Genomic DNA, 20,476 nt, shown 5'->3' with positions numbered 1-20,476 from the left:
AATCAATGCCATAGCAACCTCTCACGATGAAAGATGAATTCTGAGTATCATTTTAAATTCACAGATTTTTATATATTTTATGTGCTTCAATTCATTAGTCATTCTTTTATAAATGCTCTAATTATTCTACCCTAACCTAATGAAAGGCCCTTCGTTGCCTTCTATGGCCTATTGATAGGACCACAGATACCTAAAATTTTTCATTATAGCTTTTTTTTTTTTTTTTTTCTTTTTTGGCTCTATTGGGTCTTAGTTGCTGCACATGGGGGATCTTCGTTGAGGCATGCGGGCTCTTCACTGTGGTGCACGGGCTTCTCTCTAGTTGCAGCGTGCGGGTCTTCTCTCTCTGGTTGTGGCGCATAGGCTCCAGGGTGCGTGGGCTCTGTAGCTTGTGGCACATGGGCTCTAGTTGAGGCGTGCGAGCTCAGCAGTTGTGGCATGTGGCTTAGTTGCCTCGTGGCATGTGGGATCTTAGTTCCCTGACCAAGGATCAAACCCGCGTCCCCTGCATTGTAAGGCAGATTCTTTACCACTGGACCACCAAGAAAGTCCCCTCATTACACCCTTACAGTTTTTGTTTTTAGTGTTATTAATCCTAAGAGGATACATATGTTTCCTTGAATTTCATTTCTTTTTTATTTTTTTTTATTTTAATTTTAATTTTTATTTATTTATTTTTTGGGGCTGTGTTGGGTCTTCATTGCTGTGTGGGGGCTATCTCTAGTTGCAGTGAGTGGGGGTTACTCTTCATTGCAGTGCACGGGCTCTACGAGTGCGGACTTCAGTGGTTGCAGCACGTGGGCGCAGTAGTTGCAGCGTGCGGGCTCTAGGGCGCGTGGGCTTCAGTAGTTGTGGCACATGGGCTCAGCAGCTGTGGCTGGCAGGCTCTAGAGCGCAGGCTCAGCAGTTGTGGCATCCGGGCTTAGTTGCTCCGCGGCAATGTGGGATCTTCCTGCACCAGGGATCGAACCCGTGTCCCCTGCACTGGCAGGCAGATTCTTAACCACTGCACCACCGCGGAAATCCTGAACTTCGTTTCTTCTATTAATTCTTTAGTTTATGTGAAATTGATTTCACTGAATAAGTAGGCAAATAAGTTTTGTGCTCTCCCCAAATTAATGAATGGTCCTAGAATCATTTACTGAGTAATCCACTAGTTACTGAGTTTCTTACAGGATTGCTACTTACATGTTTTTTTACTTAATCCTCACAACAACCCTGTGAAATAGGAATCATCATCCCTTTATTATTGATAAGAAGAATTACCCATCGTCATTCCAGCAGTAAGCAGTGGAGGCAGGATGGGAAGTCAGACTGTCTGATTGGAAAGCCCATGCTCCACTGCTCCAGCCTTCTTTTATATATATGAGTAAAAAAAGGAGTTAACATTTTTAGGTGTTCTAATTTTCAACTAAAACTTAAACACTTATATAATCTCTTCCATTTCATAACATGTGTATCTAACTAGATGTTTAATGTGGAAAGATCTCACATTGTAACTTGACAGTTTTGGGACCATTTGTCAGAAACTAACCGCACAAGACTGTTAATACAATTTAATATAAAAACATATAGAAAACTACAGTGTCTGGGTAAATAGTAATTTTTCAACAAAACTTAGTTCTCTTCCTTTCCTAATGGAGGTAATATGTCCATGAAATTGTAACTACCATTCTAAGCACAAACCATGTAGATAAGGATAAGTGAAATCTTGTATGTAATTCCTCACGATGTATATTTATGGTAAGATACCAAATCTCCTCAATTAATAACAACATGCTAAAGCTCAGCCTGTAAGGTAGACACTCTTATTACCCCTTATTTTACAGATGAGGAAAGAAACTGAGGCACTAAGAGGTCAAATAACTTGCCCAAGGTTATGCAGCTAATAAATGGCAGATGAAATTTGACTCCAGAGCACAAGTATTAAGAGTGCCTTAAAGTATCAAGCAACAAATAACAGCATAAATCTGGCCATATATAGACTGAATAATCTTATAGGCCATATGAAACCAGATCACATTATAGCCTGAGAGAAAAACTATTCACAGTCTCTCTGAAATCTGTCTTCAGGAAAAATGTTTAACACTAGAGAAACTCTACATGCTGGATCTAAATAAGCAAACCTTTTTTCTTTTAGATGCCTTGCTTAATAAAGAGCTGCTCCAACTCTCTAAGAGAACCCAGATGACCTGGATACATAATATGAGAGCTCATGCAACCCTATTCCTATTTTTGACTCAAGTCAATGTTTTGAGAGGTGCGCTAGGAATTTCTCTTCACCTGAAATATTTTAAGTATTTTAACACTATAAAATCTGTAGGAGAACACAAAAGGAATATAAAGAATTTTATACTTATACATTTCTATTTCTGAGGACTTTTATTTCAAGATGAAAGAAACCTGGAAGAGGGCTTCCCTGGTGGCACAGTGGTTAAGAATCTGCCTGCCAATGCATAGGACATGGGTTTGATCCCTGGCCCAGGAAGATCCCACATGCCGCGGAGCAACTAAGCTCGTGCGCCACAACTACTGAGCCTGCGCTCTAGAGCCCGTGAGCCACAACTACTGAGCCCGTGTGCCACAACTACTGAAGCCCATGCGCCTAGAGCCCGTGCTCTGCAACAAGAGAAGCCACCACAATGAGGAGCCCGTTGCACCGCAACAAAGAGTAGCCCCCGCTCACCACAACCAGAGAAAAGCCCGCGCGCAGTTAAGACCCAATGCAACCAAAAATAAAATAAATAAAATAAAATAAATAAATTTATAAAAAAAAAAAGAAACCTGGAAGACATTTAAATGTTTGTCATTTTCACATTGAAGCTATAATTGTTCTAGTGGAATAATGAACATTTCTACTGATAAAGTTAATTTGTATTATCAGGACTGGCAAAACGGAGGCTGCTCTAGTGACCTGGTCCACTTCACAAACCTAAGTCAGTTTGCACTTAAAAGAAACACCTGTCAAGGAAAACTATCATACACCAGTCACAATCCTCCTGCTCCAGCTTTAGTGAGCTCACCTTACCCTAGACAACAGGACTCGATAGATTCACAAGAGAATCCCCAACCTCTGAGCCAATTAAGCCCTGTTTCCTCACTGCTGCTTCAAATGCTCTATAAAACTCACTCTTGACTAAATTTCCTCTGGAAGAGTGTTCCACTGCTTGTGAGCACTGTAATCTGCTAATCCATGGATTGTTTTCCCTTAAATAAGGGACATCAAACTCATCACTAAAATCTTTTAGTTTTGTCATCTGACACTACCAAATAGTTGATGATAATTTAAGTTAAAAAAAAAAAAAAGCGCAACTTGTAACAGGGAATATTTAAGACCAAATCTATTGGCCAAATTGATGGAGGAGAAAAGGAAAAACTTTAAAAGCTTAAAAAATTTTAAGCTTTAAATTAATTGTACTAAACACACCTTATCTGGTGTCATCAGCACAGTTGACTCAGTTTTTATGCCAGATTGATGAATATTCACAAACATTCCTGAATCTAACAGTCCTGCTGACCTGCAACAAATAAGTACAAATTTTAGCCTTAGTTTCACTGGGAAGAAAAACAAATTACCAGCTCCTTAATATATGTGGTTTTTGGTTGTTTTTACTATACCTTGCAGTTTCACTATCTGTTACAAAAGTTGGAGTTGCAGCTAATGGGCTTCGAAGGTCTTTTCGAATGTAGATTTTTTCTGTTGAAGCGGCACAGTTGGAAGATTTTTCTCTTGATACTTCAATGGGTTTTCTTTCACACTGAACAGCTACAAAAATGTGTCAAACTTATATCACAATGCAGAATTTACAGGCAATTACAAATGTAAGCTTTAGGTCAGCAGTGCTGCTAATGGGAGACATGGTTACCGTAACTGAACTCCAAAGATAACCATCAATCTTTAGAAATTATTTGCAAGTTCAACAAAGTTGCTTCAAAATAGTAAAACTGGCCAATGTGCATCTCTTGTTCTCTTTTCTCTCCCTGCCCCAGCCATGGCAGAAATGTAGAAGAACTCCTATTTTTTAAAAGCTCACTGTCAAGAAGGAAACCTGAAGTTAGGAGTCCTTTACTTACCTATATAAGAGTATTAAAAAATGAAGTAATATTTAACCAACTGAAAACAATACTAATAGAGAACCACAAATAGACCCAAGTTAAATCTTTTTTCAGTTAAGGGCAGGGTGACTTTTGAGAAGCAATTCAATTGCTTAGTCTTCATTTATAAAACAGAGGTAATATATTTCATTTATTTTATAGCAATTTTATTTCATGATACTTGGGAGATGGTATACTGTAGCTGTTAAATATACATTTTCTGAGAAAAACAAAACTGCCAAGATTAAAGTCCAAGTTCTGCCACTTATATTAGTTGTGTGACCTTGGGCAAGTTACTAAATTTCCTCTGTTCACTCAAATGTAAAATGGATAACAGCAGCATCTACTGAGAATTTTGCTGTGAGAACAAATAAGTTAATTCATACGCTATACACAGAGGAAAGCATAATGAGAACTCAATACTAGCTATTGTCATTACCTTATTAATCACTTTAGTATTGATAGTTTAATCAAAAACTAAACTTGTATCTAGTTAGTTGGTTTTTTATTATTATTATTACCATGTTCAAACTAAAAATACATGCCTGGCATATAGGCACTCAATAAAGATTTGTTGAATGTATAAAAAATACATACATATTCACATATTTCTATATTTCTAGTTGGAAAACTTTAAATTAAAAACCATATATATTTGACATATTTTAACGTGTTAATTTTAACACACTTCTAAGAGTGTGCCTGAATTCTTAAAAAGTATTCTCTCCTTTAAAGCTAATACATACAGTCTTGTTTCATTCCAAACGCAATACATCTTTGTAACCTGCAGTATTGACAACGATTTCGATGGTGTTTATTAATAATACAGTCCTTTGATCCTCGACATGAATAAACTAAATTTTTTCGGATACTTCTTTTAAAAAATCCTTTGCAGCCTTCACAAGTTACCGCTCCATAATGACGCCCTAGAGACAAAATGTTTAAGAAAACACAAAAGTCACATATTTCAGAACTGAAATGAAATAAGTCCATTTCTTCCCTTTAAACATGAGATGAAACTGAGATTTCTGAGTTTATGACATAAAAATTTTTTTTTAGGAATTACCAAACAGAGAATGGCACAAACTTATTCTCTGATAAAATATATTACAGCATGAGTTTTTAAATTTTGTAAAGTAATCTTAACAATGGCATGGAAAATTTGGGAAAGAGAAGAAACAAAATCACCCATAACCCCATGATATAAAAACTATTTTCACTTCTGAGATCACTTACAAATTATAGTTCTGTTATATACTGTAAAAAGTTATTTTATTCTAAAAACTTTGCTCCAAAAAAAGAATATAATGTCAGTTAGTATTTGAAATCTAATAATCTTTCCTCATTGTGAGTTCCACTTTTTAAATTTCTGGAGAAATCTGTTATACTTTGATAAGCCTATCGTTTCACAAACCATCTCTCTGGCACAACTATTAACAAACTGAATATACTCTGGGAAAAGCTCTAGTGGAGGTTTTTTTTAATGAAGCTATGGAAAAGATAAAAAAGATTAAAGAAAACAAGCTGGGCCCTTAAACTTATCCCACTGGCACTTGTGAATCTATATGAACAAATATGGGTGTGTATTTCTGGCATGAAGGAACTAAAATGGCATAACCCTGAGTACTAGAAATAGGCTTGGAGAAATGCCTGCTCAGCTATGCAGAGCATTACACAGAGGTTAACCAGAGCTTTTCCACCTCAATAATCTGTTACTCTGTATTCCGGAAATGAGAACAGGACTCAACAGGTAGATTAACAACCTAATTATACATGTTATTAAGGAACACAACTAATTTTTAAGCAATTCCTTTGACAAAACTGGTTTCACATTCAGAAAAATTTCCACATGTTCAGTTTACTTTCAAAAAGTGAAACTGTCTTTAAACATAACTCTTTGAAATATGCATTTTATGTCATTGCAAGATCACATTAAACTGCACTGAAATAAAAAACCTTTAGGAGAATAAAAAGCTCTGGGGAAAAATCAGTTAAATTTCATAGGCTACAAATATGAATCATAAAAACAACCTGCTTCTTTTTCTTTTTACTTTCAGTAGAAGAAACATGGTAGTGAGATAGTTATTTTTAACAAGAGAACACATATAGGAGGTTATTTTTAATGTTACCTGATGCTTTGTCTCCACATACTACGCAAAGATCAAAAACCTTATTTGGTCCTTGTTCGGAGGAAGAATTGTCTGTTAAGAGCTAAAGAAAACCCCCCCAAACAAACAAAAACACAATAATTTGTTGTTACTGAGCAATATTCTCATGTAAAAAATTAAAAGAACATTCAGTCAATCTTACTTTTTGCTTTCTTTTTCATAAGTTATTCTGAAACTTTGAACTCTATTATTAGGCATGCATCGATTAAAGTATTCTTAATTTTCTTTACATATAGATTAAAATTCCCATGTTATAAAAAGCACAGACAGAAATAATACCTTTTTAAATTGTTCAGTAATAATTTGTTCCATAACAATTTCATTAAAGTAAACAGAGTCTTAAACACACAAATACATGAGTATTTTTTACTGCATCTCACCCATTATGTATTTATTATTCATATGGAACACATGAAAGTACTGCAGCAGTTATCAGTCCTATCATGACATTTGTCTTTGAATAACTCAGAACATTTCCACATGGAATGACATGACTAAAATAAGCTGTAACAGCATAAAAAGATAAATCTGAATTTTTTAAATAGAAAAGGAGTTATAAAGAAAAAAATATGTTAAAGCATTTACTTATAACTATGGAACATGACTGATATACAAAGGTATAAACTTTTCATCGAGCTGTCTAAGGTTTGGGTTAGGTGTAGAGGTTGAGAGCATGGACTCTGGAGTCTGTTAATGACAGCAAGTTAGTGGGGACTAGGTGGGGTGGCCTTGGGCAAATCACCAAACCTCCTTAAATTATATTAAGAGCTCATCACTAGGTACAGCTAATGTAATACTGGCAAAGAAATACTAGTTTCTTCTTTTAGGTTTATCCTTCAATCTTTCTGTCATTTTTTTTCAATCTTTTGAAATGTGAACAAATTAAATTCAAGCCAAAAAATGCGTCATTTAGTAAACATCTTCCCCTGCTTTAAAACAGCCCACAAAATAAACCTCTACTTTGACTCTTTTTCTTCTCTTAGGGGTATGAATGCCTTCAGGAATAATTCTGATTTTAAAAACTTTAAACAGTCATTAAAATACCTGTCCCAGGGAACTCCCTGGCAGTCTAATGGTTAGGACTCCGCACTTTCACTGCCAAGCATGCGGGTTCGATCCCTGGGTAGGGGAACTAAGATCCTGCAAGCCAAGAGGCACAGCCAAAAAAAATTAAAAGTAAAAAATAAAATAAAATAGCGGCCCCATACTATGTTATAGTGGTATCATTTCTTCTTATATCACCACAAAAATCAGTCTTCCATGAAAACTTAAACAAATAAACCAACAATTTCTGGTATTAGATGTCCTTTGAAAGCATCTATAACAAGTATCACTCTTTTCTTTAATAGAATATCTATTGCAAATGGTGCTAATATTTTATCTGCTATTATTCCTAAGGGTGGAAGAGACACTGAGAGGTTAATGGGCTTGCCCACATCCCATCTTGGTCACCAGACCAGAAATCAAATCTTCTTGGTCCAGGAGATTCCATCCTATACCTGTGTCTCTTTCATTGCTCTTAGAGATGATCCATAACATAGGCAAAGTACCAATATCATCTTAATTTTTAAATAAAGTCTTTTGAAAAAGAATAACTTTAGAGTGGAGAAATCTTGTATCACCGCTTCAGCCAGGTGATGTCACCAGTCATAAAACATGATGATAGTAAGTACCCTTGATATGATATGAGGAGAACGGCACTTAACCTCTGTGATCCTCCTCCCCAAAACCCACAACCCCAGTCTAACCATGAGAAAAAAAAAAAGAACATCAAAGTCCTACAGTGGGGCAACCTACAATATACCTGACCAGTATACTTCAAAACTGTCAAAATCATCAAATACAAGGAAAGTCTGAGAAACTGTCACAGCTAAGAGGAGTCTAAGAAAACATGACAAATGTAGTATGGTATCCTGGAACAAAAGAGGATATTAAGTAAAAATCAGGGAAAGCTATGGACTGCAGTTGATGTATAAATACTACTAGTTCATTAATTATAACAATTGTATCACACTAATGTAGAATATTAATAACATGAGAAACTGTGTGTTTGGAGATTATATGGGAACTCTCTATACTAAATGCTCAATATTTCTGTAAACACAAAACTGTTCTAAAAAAAAATCGAGTCTGTTAATTAAGAAAATAAAGAAATTAAGGTATGGATAATGTTATACTTTTTTTAGTGACTTCCGTCTTTCTGATAACTTTATATATCCTATCCATTTTCTACTGTAGCTGTTTCTAAAAATAATATAAATTATGTAATTGGAAGAATAATAGAACTGATCAGGATACATAGGCATAATTTTGTATCTTACGAATTTGGAGTTTTTCAATCCTAAAAGGGATTTTCTTTGATCAGTTTTTTCATCACAAAATACAGAGCCCAATTTTAAGTTGGCACTCACCCTCCTCAAAGTCTCTGGAGGCAAACTTAAGGGTTCATTGTATTTGTATTCAAACATAGCAACCAATGGTAAAAACAGCTGCATAACCATGATAGACTGCTTGCTACATCAATGAAGATGTAGTTGATTGACAAAAGAGGAAGCAAAAGTGACAAAGCTGGCAGCTAGAATATCAACTTCTTGATTTGGCAGCTGCTTGTTCAAGGCACAGGCATCTTGGTCCTGGAAACTGCAGCTACAGAATTCTGTAGATGCTCCTGATTTGGAAGTTTCCTAACTGTGCAGAAGCAGAAGGTCACATAGAAGAAGTTCTGAAGCATGCTCCAGTAGTTATTCTTGGAAACCTGACCTACAAGTGTTTCTTCAGCCTTTCTAACAGTTCTTTGAGCTCTCTACATTCTTTGTTAAATCTTTTCCTGCCCAAACTAGCCAGATTGGCTCTAACTGTAAGCCACTAAAAACCCACCAAAATATACGGTGTGAGGATGTTTGAGGAAAAGAATAGTGGCTCGTAGGCGAGGGCAGCACATAATTTTATGCAAGATTTTTTCCTACTGAACATGCAGGACATAAAGTCTTAATGTTCAGGACTTACACTTATGATATGCTTTTTATGTTTTTCAAGGGTAAGATAAAAAGAAACTCTAGTTATTTACCTGGAGGTGTTGTGCAGACAAATCAGGAGTTGTAAAAATAAACTGGTTGACACCTGTTGCATCTGGGGTTGTGAGGAAAACTTTTCCTGGAGTAGAATCTTGCCTGGACAGAATGACTTTGCTTGGAGTAGAGCCACTGTGATTTGTCAGAATGAACTGTTTGCCTTGGGTATTATGATCAAGTGCTGTCACAATCTGGATTTTCTGGCCAGTTTGCTGCTCTGTAACAATCTAACACAATCATGTCATTAGTAATCAAGTCAACTTAATCTTTTTTCTTCTCTAAGCACAATTTTCTCATACCTTCAGACAAACCTAGACTAGAAAAGCATACCATTACATACATACATTCAATATAATACACATACACACACACCATTAAATCTAGCAATTCTACTTCGACATCCTATCCTACAGAAATAAACAAATGTGCAAATAAAGGTACAATAGTAAGAACACATGGACCTCACTATTTTGATTCCTTCCCTTCCTCTCCTTTTCACCTTCCATTTACACAAACATATATTGGGTACATTCTATTTGCCAATCACTGTTCTGAGTCCTTGGATACAGCAATAAACAAAATTTTTATTCTCATAAAGCTTTTATTTTAGTGAGGAAAGGCAGATAAAAACCAAATAAGCAAATAATACTGTCAGGTGGTATTAAGTGCTACAAAGTAAAATAAAGCAGAATAAGGTGAGAGTCATTGATGGAATGACAGTGATGAGGAGATGACATTTTTGCACAGAGCTGAGTGAAGTAGCAGACCAAGGCTAAGAACTAGCTAGGGGAAGTGCATCCCAGGTAGAAGCAGCAGCCTGTGGGGCAGGAAGAGTGTGTTCCATACATCTGAGGCAAGAGCACACCAAGAGAGCTGTGTGAGTGAAACAGAATGGGAGAGAGAGATTTATGGTAGGAGGTGGGATCTGAGAGACAAAATGGGCCAGACTGAATAGGACTTTGTAGGCCATAAAATGACTGATTTCCTACTGGATGACATGGAGATCCACTGAAGGGTTTACAGAGAAGAGAAGTGGCAGGATCTTTTGCAAATAGGATCATTCTAGATTTAGTGCGAAGACCAAACTATGAAAGTTCAAGAACAGAATTAAGGGAGGCCAGATAGGATGCTATTGCACAGACACTGGCAGCACTTGGGTATCGTATATGGGCAGAGCTATAGGCTGAGATCAGGGTAGCAGCCATGCTAGCGGTGAAGAACGATTAAATCTGGGATATTTTATAAGGGAGAGCTGACAAGATATGTTAATGGATTGGAAGTGGAATATGAGGAAAGAAGAGTCGAGGATGACTATAAAATTTTGGCCTGACCAACTGGGAGGACAGAATTGCCATCTACTGAGATGGAGTAGTCTGGGGAAGAGCAAGTTCATGAACAAAAAGAACAGCCTAGCATTGATGGTTTTTGTTGTTGCTAGGCAAATACTTTACAGAATAAACTCATTAAGCCAATTAAATTCCTTGATTCAATTTTAAAATGGCAAAGCTGATTTGTTTCCAACTTTTTTCTATTTCTCTGAAATTACTTTCATCAAGACTATTTTCTATGCAAAATTTACAGCAAAGTTCTGAATCACTAATTACTGTCTAGAGCAGACGGTATTGATTATGGCTGCTGCCCATTTGAGTTTCCTTTGTCGACCATTATTTCTACCATATCCTATTTTTCTGGCTGCAGTTTTAACTGTTGTCAATTCTATTTTGCATAGGTTATTTCTACCAAGTCTAGTCTCCATCTTCCTCTCTCACAATTTCTGCAATTTTCAATAACTATAAGACGTGACTTTGAATCAGTTCATCTATAATTTTATCATGTAAAGTTTATGTTGTTGTAAATTTTATTTTAGAATATTTCTATCAGAAATATTCATTGTAAACTGAATAAAAATCTAATGGCTCAGGGGCTTCCCTGGTGGCGCAGTGGTTGAGAATCTGCCTGCCAATGCAGGGGACACAGGTTCCAGGCCCTGGTCTGGGAAGATCCCACATGCCGCGGAGCAGCTAGGCCCGTGAGCCACAATTACTGAGCCTGCGTGTCTGGAGTCTGTGCTCCGCAACAAGAGAGGCCACGAAAATGAGAGGCCCGTGCACCGCGATGAAGAGTGGCCCCCACTTGCCGCAACTAGAGAAAGCCCTCGCACAAAAATGAAGACCCAACACAGCCATAAATAAATAAATAAAAATTTAAAATTATAATTAAAAAAAAAAAATCTAATGGCTCACAGTTATTTCTTAGAGACAAGAGCATCAGGTACATGCAGGGTCCAACTGTTATTGGGTTGAAACCCTTTGCTTAGATGGGTAAAAGTATGTTTACTGCAGCATAATAATTATAATTGGAAACTGAAGCAATCCAAATGGCCTTCAATAAGGACCAGTAAATAGATTATGGAAATAGTTCTCAAGTCTCAGGACCCCTTTACACACCAAAAAAAAAAAGTCACTGAGAGCCCAAAGAACTTGTTTATGTAGGTTGTATCTATTGATATTTACCGTATTAGAAATTCAAATAAAAAATTTTTTTTAATATTTATTAATTCATTTAAAAATAACCCAGGGACTTCCCTGGTGGCACAGTGGTTAAGAATCCGCCTGCCAATGCAGGGGACACGGGTTCGAGCCCTGGTCCGGGAAGATCCCACATGACGCGGAGCAACTAAGCCCGTGCGCCACAACTACTGAGCCTGCGCTCTAGAGCCTGCGAGCCACAACTACTGAAGCCCACACACCTAGAGCCCGTGCTCCGCAACAAGAGAAGCCACCGCAATGAGAAGCACGCACACCACAACGAAGAGTAGCCCTGCTTCCTGCAACTAGAGAAAGTCCGTGTGCAACAACGAAGACCCAATGCAGCCAAAAATAAATAATAAATTTATTAAAAAAATAAAATAAAATAAAAATAACCCATTAAATGTTAACATAAATAACATATTTAATGAAAAATAATTTTCCAAACAAAAGAAAATTCAATGGGAAGAGTGGCACTGATTTACATTTTTGCAAACTGCTTTAATATCTGGCTTAATAGAAGCTGGATTCTCATACCTACCTAGGCATTCAATCTGCTGCAATATGTTGTTTTGGTTAAAATATATAAAGAAAATCAAGCCTTACATTTATTGGGTAAAAGAGGGAAGAATATCTTAATTGTTTCTTCAAACTGCGTAAACTGTTCTTTAATATGACACCAAAACTTGACAAGTGATAGCTTTTTAATTTTTATTTATTTTTTCTTTAATCTGTGATTGCCTTTCTCTGTGGAGTGATAGCTTTTTTAGAGGTTAGTTGCAATGTGGAATCAGAAACTATATATTAAAATCTATCCTGCAATGTGAATCCTTTACTCATGAGTGACTGTGTAACATCGTGCTTCGGTCATTTGGGAAACACTGGTTCAGTGAGTTATGTACACCTTCCAAATGTTGACATATTTCATCATACAATATCACATGACATGCAGCCTCTGGAAAATTGCACCATATACTTGTGAGAGAATGATAGTGAAAAGGCAAATACTGTAACATTTTAGTATTATTATGAGAATGGTTTTGACCTTGCTGACTCTCTGAAAGAGTTCCTAGATGATACTTTGAAAACCTTTAGATTATGGTACCTCTTACTACGACATAACTTTTTTTTTAAACAAATTTATTTATTTATTTATTTATATTTTTTGGCTGTGTTGGGTCTTCGTTTCTCTGCGAGGGCTTTATCTAGTTGTGGCAAGCGGGGGCCACTCTTCATCGCGGTACGCGGGCCTCTCACTATCGCGGCCTCTCTTGTTGCGGAGCACAGGCTCCAGACGCGCAGGCTCAGTAATTGTGGCTCACGGGCCCAGCTGCTCCGCGGCATGTGGGATCTTCCCAGACCAGGACTCGAACCCGTGTCCCCTGCATTGGCAGGCAGATTCTCAACCACTGCGCCACCAGGGAAGCCCAAGGACATAACTTTTTAAAAAAAATGAAGACCTATCTGTTGACATGGATGTCCTTCTACGGGTCCATTAAACCTCGGATTCCACACCTGTCAGAAACATTCCCTGGCTAGATCCTCACTCTACCACAACTCTTCATTAGTTGTTTTTCTTCTGTGCTCCCATAACACCCTATACAATTATCACAGCACTTACCATATCCTATTATGATTGTCCAATTATTCAACTGTCTCTCACTAGGTCAAAGCGAACTTTTTATTTTTAGGTTTTTTTTTAACATCTTTATTGGAGATAATTGCTTTACATCGCTGTGTTAGTTTCTGCTGTATAACAAAGTGAATCAGCTATACGTATACATATATCCCCATATCCCCTCCCTCTTGCGTCTCCCTCCCACCCTTCCTATCCCACCCCTCTAGGTGGTCACAAAGCACCCAGCTGATCTCCCTGTGTTATGCGGCTGCTTCCCACCAGCTATCTATTTTACATTTGGTAATGTATATATGTCAATGTCACTCTCTCACTTCGTCCCAGCTTACCCTTCCCCCTCTCCGTGTCCTCAAGTCCATTCTCTACGTCTGCGTCTTTATTCCTGTCCTGTCCCTAGGTTCTTCGGAACCATTTTTTTTTTTAAGATTCCATGTATATGTGTTAGCATACAGTATTTGTTTTTCTCTTTCTGATTTACTTGATCAAAGTGCACTTAAAGTCAAGGGTATCTTTTATCTCTGTACCACCAAAACTTAGCATATACTACACTTGGTATAAAAAAGTTTGGTGAAGCAGTGAATGAACAGTAAACTAGACATACCTCTCCCATCTGTTGTTCAATAATTTGATGTGCAATTTCTTCTATGGTTGCCATGATTTAATTGCCAAGTGTCCTGCCAAAAGTAAAAAGATGCTTTTTTACAATTATACCCATAAAACATATTTACTGAAGAATTTACAAATGGAATTATATGATAGGATTTGCTTCAAAATAATCCAGCTGTGTGGGTGGGGGTGGGAAGGAATAAACAAAACAAGAATGGCCACATGCTGACAATTACTGAAGACTGCTGAAGTTTATACAGGGGTTCATAAAACTATTCACTGTGCTTTTATAAATTCTGAAAACGTCTATTAAAAAAACCCAAACTATTCAATACCAAACAATTTCACTTTTCAAAGATACTGAAGCCTAAACTGCAGACCTCTGATATAGATTAGGAGTAGTTTATTAACTGAATAAGGGCAACCCAGCCTGTAAAAAAACCCCACATCACTGTAGTCATTTAACACACTTTTAAAGCAGTATATTGTAAAAGCTGACAAAATAACTGCATTCATTCAGAAGACTAGATTTCTCTAGAATTTTGTGATTGTTCTTCATTGTTCTATTAATTTGAATTTTAATGTAAAACTGTCTTCAAATGGATTTGAGAGCCAGTAAGATTAATGCGTTGACTTCGGCTTTTGCTTTTTCTCTGTATCAGTTAGTCAAGAATACAAAAATTACTTCTGACTTTATCGTTATTATATACTATCATAAATTCACTAATATTCTGTAATTATAATTAATATTAATTGCCAAATTGTCCGAATTATTTCTTTCAATTACTTTTAAAACCTTAAATGCTTCAATTACTTGTTCTAAAAGCAATATACAATATTAGATTAATTACTCAACTCTCTCTCACTAGATTGAAAAGTAGTGCCCTCAACCTCTCTGGAACCAACCAAGGAGACAGTTACTTCCCAGGTCTGTGTGCTCTGGGTCCATGATGGCAGTGGCAGCCCTCCCAAACTCTGACCCATCTTTGGGGGGTCATTCTTCCCTTTTCTTGAAGGATAACACATGTTCAAAACTGAATAGCTCTATTGCCCATCCAGTAGAGTCCCAGAAATCCAATAGCCTTCATTCGTTTCATCCCATCTCTGTCCCCTTCAGTCCAAGCTGGCAGCATTTCTGCTGGCATGAAATTCTCAGAAGTCTTGCTGCCTCCCATGCAATTCATGGGGGTCCAAGCCATCAGACAAGAGAGTCCTGTACAGATCTCTTCTGGATAACTGCATCTCTATTCCTGGCTTGTGCTGTATGTAGATCTCAAGGACACTGCTAATGTTGTAGTCTTCTGAACAAGGCCGCTTATTTTCTCCCACAAGAAAAACTCTTCCTCTGAGATTCATTTAAGCCAGTTACACTACATTTTAGTGACTTTTATTGTCATTCATTCATTTCTGTTCCAATTTCATTACTCATTGATGATCTGACACTGATTGTTGTCCCTTTCCTGCCATTCTCCCAGTTTCCTGACCTCAAAGTCCATTAATGTTCACCCAAATGCTACTTTAATATTGTGCTGCCAGATTGCTCTAACACATATATTTAATAAAATTTTAGCTCTTAATATTCTTCAAAGCCTTTCCTTTAACTATAGGACATGAGGTGTCCTTTTATTTATTTGTTTATTTATTTATTTATGGCTCTGTTGGGTCTTCATTGCTGTGCGCAGGCTTTCTATAGTTGCGTCGAGCAGGGGCTACGCTTCCTTGCAGTGCACGGGCTTCTTATTGCAGTGGCTTCTCTTGTTGCGGAGCACGGGCTCTAGGCGCGCGGGCTCAGTAGTTGTGGCTTGCAGGCTCTAGGGCGCAGGCTCAGTAGTTGTGGTGCACGGGCTTAGTTGCTCCGTGGTATGTGGGATCTTCCCGGACCAGGGCTTGAATCCATGTCCCCTGCATTGGCAGGCAGATTCTTAACCACTGTGCCACCAGTGAAGCCCATGGATGTAAGGTGTCATCTGTTAAACCTTACATTCAAGCCATATGCACTACTTGTAATTCCTTGAATTTACCATGTTCCTTCATGTTTCCATGTCTTTGCTAATGGCTTCTCTACCATGAATGCTATGGAATCACTAGATCAACATGTTTGTTTTCCAAGACTAAATTTAACTCAAAAAACTGAGGAAAACTAAGCATTCTTTACATATTGTTGATGTAAGTCTAAATTGTTATAATGTTTCTAGAAAGAAATTTGCCTATGTCTATGAAGTGCCTTAAAATGTCTATGAAGTGCCTTAAAAATGTTCATACTCATTGATCCAATAATTCATTCAATATTCTTCCATTAAACAAATACTTGTTGAGTGCTTACTATGAGCCAGGCATTTTTCTAAATGTTAGGGATTGAGCAGGGAGTATTAAAACAAACTTCCCCTTGTAAAATTTATATTTTGGTGGGGTGAAACAGACAACAAATTTCAGCTACTCCCAGAATTGACTTTCCTGGATATTTAATATACACAAACTGTGTATATGAAAAGCCCCTAGAAGGCAAGAATCAACTTTGTGTCAGCACCTTCGACAAATAGCAAGATCTCAGGATGCTTACACAACTGAAACACATCCTCAGTCTCCTGTTTCAGAAGTATCAATGTCTCTAATGGTCAAAGAATAAAGTTTCAGCCCTTCTCCTGGTATTTTTTCAGTATTTACTAAGCCCCTATAACAAGCCTGCCACTGCAGACACAAAGCAGCATTCCTTTATAGTCTGACTTCCTCATCTTCTCATTTTATCTCTTACCAGTCCCAGAGCGACCTCTGTTCAGGACAACTGGAATGTTGTTTATTCCCCAATATACAGTGCCAAGCTCCTCTTCCCTCATTTAAATTTCCCCACCTTTAAAACTCAGTTCGAATTTTTCTTGTTTTTAATCCAATCTTTCTAGATGGGTACAGCATTTATTGTGTATACTAAGGTTGTTAACAAGGACTCAAGAACAAACTTCTGTTTACTTCTAATATTGTATGCAAAATTTTATGGGAAGGTGCATTTTTCTAGAGAGAGTCCATGGCTTTCATAAAAGATTTTAAGAGGGTGTAGAGAATCCTATATGACTTTTAAAAGGTACATGATTATATATACTGTTAATCCTTTATCATATGCGGTTTCTTTTGTCTTTTCTATTCCCTAGGAGTAGAAATTATATTTTGTGTAGCAGACATACAAAGAGTAGATATTTTGGGAATGTCTGCTGCCTTCGATTTCCTAAAAAAAGATTGAGATGCCCCTACAAAGAATGATAAAATTACATTTTATGCGATCCACTTTTTAATAAGAATAAATAGAAATATCTCCTTTAGATCTACCAAACTGACACACAAGCAAAATCTAAAATCAATCATTGTGTATCAACCAACCGCACAGCAGACACTGTTCAAAAACCCTCCAAAGTCGAAGGCCTATTTACAAGTTCCGGAGGCACAAAACCCCTAAAGGGCTTAATTTCAAGTCCTTTTGCTTTTCCTTTCCAGTTATTATTATTATTTTTTTGAACAGCTGACATATTTAGTGAAGGTTACGAGACAGGTTTGGCAACATTTGTCATTCGTAAAACGGCATCTGCTGGAGTCGGAGGTACAGTCTCTTAACAAAAGAGCTACTGGAAGCTTGGACATGCCCACTGCACTGAGGACCCTTGGCCGTTCCATTTTATTTCTCAAAAGATACAGGTCCAAAGGCAGCGGCCACTCCCGCCTCCATCGGTCGTGAAAGTTGAGAGCACTATTCCGTCCGTCCTGTGTAAGCACGAGAACTAGCCAGAGGCTCGCGGTGAAAGGGATCCGGGCCTCGGCTCGCCGCCACTCGCCGCCAGGCCGGCCTTTCCGCATCCCGCCGGCGCTCGAGCCCACGCGGCGCCCCGGGCCCGGGGGCGGCGCGCGGCTCCCTCAGGCGGGGGAAGCGGCAACGCCGCCGAGACGGAAGCTTTTCCTGTAGGTGAAAGGTCAGAGGCGCCGCGGGAGAGGCTGCCGTGCGCGCCGAGCCGCTCGGGGACTCCCTCTCGCGCCCGCCGCCCCAGCCCCTCTCCGGGCTCCCGACCCCGCGTCCAGCTCCGGCTCCGGCCTCGGCCTCTGTCGGAGCCCCGGGCACTCCGTCCCGCTGCTGCGGCCGCTCTCTGCGCTCTCAGCCCGCCCCGAGCAGCGCGCCGCGGCACTGCCGGAGGGCGGGTTCTGCCGGCCGAAGCCGCAGGCTTTCGGGAACGCTGGGGGCGCGTCCGTTGGCACTTGGGAGGAAGGGACTTCCCCACGGCCCCCGCCCCGGGCGCCGCTGCAGCCGCTTTTCTCCTCACCCGTCCCTTCTTACCGGCGCTTCTCTGCCGAGCTACGTCCTTCGCCGGGCGTAGACGACAGCCCCGCTGCAGCGGCTGCTGGGCGGCGGGGGGGCTCCGGGAAGAGACAGGTTGGAGAAAGCTGAAGGGGGGAGGGTTAAAAAAGTGGGGGCAGGGAGCTTTCTGGGTTTGGGTATTTGGGGGGGGTCAGAGTTCGTGACCCCTCCCTCGGCTCCTCGGTGCGCGCTCCCGTCCGCGCCTGCGCACGAGTGCAGTGGAGAGGCGGCGAGAGGAGGTAGTGACGTTCCCCGGGTAGAGGGATGAGAGAACCCAGCCTCTGGAGGTCGACTGCCCCCTATCGGATGGGAGGGAGACTGCCTCGCCGCAGCTGTGCGTCCCTATCCGGGACTTCGAGAAGCCGCGTGGCCTTAGCGTTCCGTTTGCAAAAGGCGGTCGTTAAAGGAAGTTTTGAGACTTCAGATTTGAGCCAGGATAGATAACCCAATCAGTTTTAGACAGTTCGGTTTCTAATTTGTGGTGAAGTGGGCTCTGTTTCAGGCTCTTAGCTTGGACTAAACGGCTTATTAGAGGACTTACAAAACTGGGTAGATCCCGATAAAGTATTTTAAATAACCTTAAATAAAGCAAGCTGGGGCATAGTCCTCTATAGTAAGGCTAAGTTTTACTTATAAAGTCTTGTGAGTAAATAGGCATAAGGGCTAAATGGAGCTAGAATATAATATCATCACTTAGAATGAAAGCTTCCGAAGACTGGCTTCAGTCTGTTTCGTTCAGCGGTGTATTCCCAAGCTTATAGGACAGTGCCTAATGGCCAATGAAGATTTGAGAAATGAGGCGTTGACGGAACTTCACGTTCTGATAGTGGCTCCTGAGGCACCGAGGTGTGGCAGCAAGGGCTGCCCTGTGTGCAAAGCACTGTGTGGTTTAGATTTTAAGAGAAGGGGGTCCTCAAAATGTCTTTTAGTTTTGATTGGCACTAGAAAAGCAGTCACGGATTCAGGCCAGACACCCAAGTCAGGGAAAACAAAAGTGCACTGGTAAGGAGAACATCTCTTCTGTCATTTCCCTCTGGAACTAGGCGGCTGGACAAAGAAAAGGGGCAAGCAAAAACTCCTAACAAGTAAAAATATGCTCTATGCCTCATTCGCTAGAAGCCTCCCTCTTCCTTTTAGTACCGTTTGTTGTGTGTTTGGTTGTTTTAAGGCAGCCCCTCCTCCATCCACCCAAATTTGGGATCAAATCGTTAAGTTTGTCCCAAAGGCAGAAGCTAAGAAAGTATACTATAGGTCCAATGGGAAAAGGCAATCTGAGACCTTTCCTCTATTCTCAGTGCCTAATATGCCATTTGGGGAGTATCTTTTGTGGGTGAAAAAGAGCTTCCCCTAATTATGATTCAGGAAAACAGGTCAGTGTGGTTCATCTTTAAATGTGTGACTATAAAAAAATTATGGTTTAAAAGACATCATCACACCAAAAGTAGATTTAGTAAATTTATTGTGTATAAATATAATACATATTAACATTATTTACAGTGCTAATATTCATAAAGGATCTATATATCTATATGGACAATAAGATACAAACTATATTATCACTTTAAGTAAAAAGTGTTTCTATAAATTTGTCATTTAAAAAAATAGTATTTAAAGATTGGTTCTTAACGTGCTATGACCAACTCATATAAAAGAACCCCCCCCCCAAAAAAGAGGGAATTTGATATTGAGGCTTTTTGAAAATCTACTACTACATTTATCTTAAAACAAAACAAAAATCCTACTAGAAAATTTCCATTAGAAAATAACATTAAAAGTGGCATAGGCTCCAGAATGATTTGTGTATTAGAGGCATTCAAAAAAAAAAAAAGAGAGATCCATTTGAGTTAATTTAACTCACCAAATACTGGGTGTCCAGTGCATGCAAGGCACTCTGCCAGATGCTGAGGAGGAATCTCAAATGAACAAGATACAGTTGCTGTTCTCAAGGCTAGGACGTGATAAGCACCATAAGAAAGTCTGTTTAGGAGCTAAAGGCTACAGAAGCATAGAGGAAGGAGACAGTAGATCTAAGGAGGAAC

The 20,476-nt window shown here is 39.0% G+C and overlaps 1 protein-coding gene across 4 annotated transcripts in view; it reads right to left on the bottom strand.

The window, feature by feature from the left end:
- NR2C1 (nuclear receptor subfamily 2 group C member 1) overlaps window positions 1-18,651 on the bottom strand; it is a 42,149-nt gene extending 23,498 nt beyond the window's left edge. For all 4 annotated transcript variants that reach the window (XM_061204316.1, XM_061204318.1, XM_061204317.1 and 1 more), the window contains exons 1-7: window positions 18,417-18,651; window positions 14,100-14,172; window positions 9,331-9,561; window positions 6,225-6,306; window positions 4,842-5,021; window positions 3,619-3,766; window positions 3,428-3,518 (exon numbers count right to left, since the gene is read on the bottom strand). In XM_061204316.1, coding sequence (XP_061060299.1) covers window positions 3,428-3,518; window positions 3,619-3,766; window positions 4,842-5,021; window positions 6,225-6,306; window positions 9,331-9,561; window positions 14,100-14,153 — 786 coding nt within the window. In that variant the 5' untranslated portion in view covers window positions 14,154-14,172; window positions 18,417-18,651. The remainder of the gene's footprint in view (window positions 1-3,427; window positions 3,519-3,618; window positions 3,767-4,841; window positions 5,022-6,224; window positions 6,307-9,330; window positions 9,562-14,099; window positions 14,173-18,416) is intronic.
- Between the last annotated feature and the right edge of the window lie 1,825 nt (window positions 18,652-20,476).

The sequence above is a fragment of the Eubalaena glacialis genome, chromosome 11 (genome assembly GCF_028564815.1).
Source record: "Eubalaena glacialis isolate mEubGla1 chromosome 11, mEubGla1.1.hap2.+ XY, whole genome shotgun sequence".
Lineage (NCBI taxonomy): Eukaryota > Metazoa > Chordata > Mammalia > Artiodactyla > Balaenidae > Eubalaena > Eubalaena glacialis.
The sequence above is the reverse complement of the archived record's forward strand: the minus strand, read 5'-3'. Positions and strand labels throughout refer to the sequence as shown.